We start from the raw sequence: 1,805 nt of genomic DNA on the forward strand, positions 1-1,805 counted from the left end.
GGTTTGCAGACCCGAATCACAAAGCCCATGTTTCAATAACATAATGTGCAAAAAATGGACCATCAAATATAACTCAATTCTACAAAAATACCTTTATTCATATACATATTTTGTATATTACACAAAAAATCTACACTAAAAGTTGTTATATTATAAGTGCGTAAATAATACAGATTTGACATATTTTTTTGAATCTGTTCACATTGGACAGGTAAAAATATAAAAAATTACCTATTGGTTGCTAATGAATTGAACATTATTCGGACCTAAGAACAAGATATAATACGCAGGATTTAGATACGAATACTGAGAGAAATGTTCAAAAGTACATATGTTTAGAGACGCCAAATTTCCGAAATACTCGCGTTTAAAAAAAGTTAATTTAAGGAACCAATTTTGCTTAGACATATGATATTAGAAGCTAAAATAACAAAAAAATAATCACATAAGAGTATAGATACACTTTTGGCAGTATTTAGAAGCAGTTAAGAAAGGGTCATACTTTTTTAGAGTATGTTAGTATATTTTTATGTTATTTATATGTTGTATTAGGTAACATTTGAAAAGTTCGTCCCAGGCCTATAAAAAACCATAATTGTCATAACAGTGCTTTTATGCATTTTGAATTATACACAAGATTATGCCAACTTATACTAAAGATTTATGGAAAACTTAAAGCAAATTGAAAAAATTCCAACATTTTTCATAAAATGTGTACCCCAAATATATTCTAGCGCCGATAATAATTAAAATAAAAAGTTTTTCCTCGCCTTGATATAATTAGAGCGGACTTTTCTTATCAAGTAATCGTTCGTTTTCCTATTTACGAAACCGCTTTACAAATGTTTTTGTCTGCATATGGTATGATTGCCAACTAACTAGATGAGTATTTTATTTACAAGTCTTTTAAAAACCTATCCTTGTTCCGTTGCACCACTAATACTTATATCCTCCATCCGGAGTGTACTTTTGTCCAGGACTCGGGGGCGGTGAAGGAATATTCGGTCTAGGTGCTGGTCCTGAAGGAAAACTGGGTCCCGATGGTCGCTGGCTTGGGTAACCACCACCAGGTTGGGGTTGTGGATTATAAGTTGGTTGTCCTTCATAACTTATCTTAAAAAGACAAGTACGAAAATAACAGTTAATTTGGATTTAACACAAGTTGACGATTGAACTAAAAATATTTTTCCTGTAAGGAAATATTAAAATTAAAAGAAGGAAGTTTATAAATGTTARGGGTTAATAAATAATAAAAGTSGATTTTCATTTCATAACACGAGCCAACGGTGAAGTTAAAGCTCCGGTWTGTTYGCAATTTATTTTCAGCGYATTCTAATAAAATCTKAATTGACTTAGAGTCGAATTGTTATTTAAATTCAAGTGGGGCCATACATTTTGTRAAGAACACTTATGCTAATCAAATAACACTTAAGGACAATTTCAAGCTGAAAAAATGTGTAATATGTTTGCACAGAAAGTAATCAAGTCTACTTTTYCAACGTAGTGAAAGCAAATTATCATAATGTATTTTTGGGACTGTTGTCTCTGTCGATCAACAGAAAATAAATGGTTAGATGAAGCAGATAATACCATCCTTTGGCAGATGGTGGTGTTTTTTCTCATTTCTTTAGTATATCAAAAAGAGAATAAATTAGTTTTAAATAAAAAAGATTTATTTAGAAAAAGTTAGTTGGAATACCTTGGCATGAAATCCAGTTGCCCAATTCGCAACATATTTAACAACTTGTGTCCTTCCATCAGGTAATTGAACACGATACTCTCCATTTGTAGTATCGCCATCATTT

The 1,805-nt window shown here is 31.2% G+C and overlaps 1 protein-coding gene across 1 annotated transcript in view; it reads right to left on the minus strand.

The window, feature by feature from the left end:
- Window positions 1-77: 77 nt before the first annotated feature.
- Window positions 78-1,805, minus strand: part of LOC109544266 (extensin) — a gene marked incomplete in the record, with an annotated part of 19,437 nt that continues 17,709 nt past the window's right edge. The window contains 2 exon segments of the mRNA XM_048666110.1: window positions 78-1,113; window positions 1,700-1,805. Coding sequence (XP_048522067.1) covers window positions 937-1,113; window positions 1,700-1,805 — 283 coding nt within the window.

This window comes from Dendroctonus ponderosae, unplaced genomic scaffold, assembly GCF_020466585.1.
Source record: "Dendroctonus ponderosae isolate FM_Combo_2020 unplaced genomic scaffold, Dpon_F_20191213v2 Dpon_F_20191213_4, whole genome shotgun sequence".
NCBI classification, from domain to species: Eukaryota; Metazoa; Arthropoda; class Insecta; order Coleoptera; family Curculionidae; genus Dendroctonus; species Dendroctonus ponderosae.